The following is a 1,498-nucleotide window of genomic DNA, read 5'->3' on the forward strand; positions in this document are numbered from 1 at the left end:
AGCTGAGAGCCATCAGGACCAGAGCAAACCCCGGGGAGACAGCCTGGACCAGGAAGACAGGGAAGTACTGGACACCAGACAGGAAAAGCAGAACGAAGCGGATCGGACGTAAGGGACAAGGGGACCCGGGGCTAACCTCCCGCGCGTCCCTCTCTCAGGCCCCGGTGGTTGCCGCAGCCTAAGGCAGGTGCTCGGTGCCGCTGATTGGGGGAGCCCGGGTCCAGGACTGCCTGCCGTCGGAACCGAGACCCTGGAGCGTGCGGCGCGCGGTGGCCGGTAGGCGTCCGGGGTTGGAGCTGGCCCTGGGAGCGCATGGCGGCGCCCGGGAGCCCACGGGGGCCATGAGGCCGGCGCGGGGCCGGAGGGACAGCGGCCGCGGGCCAGTGCTCCCGCTCCTGCTCCTGCTCCTGCTCTTGCCGTCGCTGCGGGCCGACGCGGCCGGTCCGGCGCCGGTGGAACCGTGCTGGGAGGCGTTGCTGCGCTGCCAGGGGGAGCCGGCGTGCGGCTCGGCCTACAGCCAGAGCCAGGCGGCTTGCGAGCCGGTGCTGGGGGGCGCGGGTGGCTGCCCCAGCCACTGCGTGGGCGCCCTGCTGCAGCTCAACGGCACGGAGCGCGGGCCGGCCCTGGAGCGCTGCGAGTGCGGGGCCGACGCGCGCTGCCGCCGTCTCAAGGCGGCCCTCGAGCCGTGCCTGCCGCGGCCCGCGCGCGGGGGCCTGGGCTGCACGGCGGCCCGACGCCGCTGCCAGGCCGAGCCCGCCTGCCGGGACACGCTGGCCTCCTACCTGGCCCGCTGCGGGCAGCTATTTAACGGGCGCCGCTGCACGGCCGCGTGCCGTGCGGCCATCGGGGCGCTGTTGGCCACCGCCGGGGGCCCGCTGCTGGAGCGCTGCGTGTGCGACGGCGCTGAGCGGCCCTTCTGCCAGGTGCTCAAGGACAATATGGGCCGCCTGTGCTTTGGCCCCGCCGCCGCTGTAGCTGCGGCGGAGGCCGAGGACGATGACTATGAGGACGAGGAGGAGACGTCGCCGCCCCCTCCCCACGGCCCCAGCGAGACTCTGTGGGGCCGTTCCCGAGCCGAGCCGCTCCGGCCAGGGCTGGGGCAGGAGCAGGGGCTTTCAGGGGGCGCCCTGGCCCTGGGCCTCCTGGGGCTGGTGCTCTGGCTCCTCTCCGAACTCTAGGAGAATGGACCTTCCCACACTTGGACTCTGGGAGTGAGGGTGACCTCCCCAAAGCTCCCCTACCACCTTTCTGTGATTGAGGTCCAAGCTCCATCTGTGCCCTCTAAAACCCCCAGGGGCAGCAGAACTCCTAGAATCTGAGAAGCCAGAGCCAGGAGGGTGGAACTACGAAGGGGGAGGGGCCGGAAGGACTTCCCTCCACCCTTAAACTCCCTGTGTCACTCTCCAGGCCCCGTCCCTCCTAGGAAGAGAAAGCAGTGGGAATGGCCCTCAGAGACTGTCTGGTGCCTGGTACCTGAACGGGAATGAAGAACATATCT

At 70.8% G+C, this 1,498-nt stretch overlaps 1 protein-coding gene across 1 annotated transcript; it reads left to right on the plus strand.

Moving 5' to 3' along the window:
- The first annotated feature begins 341 nt into the window (after positions 1-341).
- Positions 342-1,178, plus strand: LOC118829511 (growth arrest-specific protein 1-like). Its single transcript, XM_036736503.1, has one exon. It carries the CDS (start codon positions 342-344, stop codon positions 1,176-1,178), a length of 837 nt encoding a protein of 278 aa, XP_036592398.1.
- The last annotated feature ends 320 nt before the right edge of the window (positions 1,179-1,498 follow it).

This window comes from Trichosurus vulpecula, chromosome 8 (assembly GCF_011100635.1).
Source record: "Trichosurus vulpecula isolate mTriVul1 chromosome 8, mTriVul1.pri, whole genome shotgun sequence".
In the NCBI taxonomy this organism is placed as follows: Eukaryota; Metazoa; Chordata; class Mammalia; order Diprotodontia; family Phalangeridae; genus Trichosurus; species Trichosurus vulpecula.

Coding starts and splice junctions, on each gene's coding strand:
- LOC118829511 (XM_036736503.1), top strand. CDS start 342: ATGAGGCCGGCGCGGGGCCGGAGGGACAGCGGCCGCGGGCCAGTGCTC.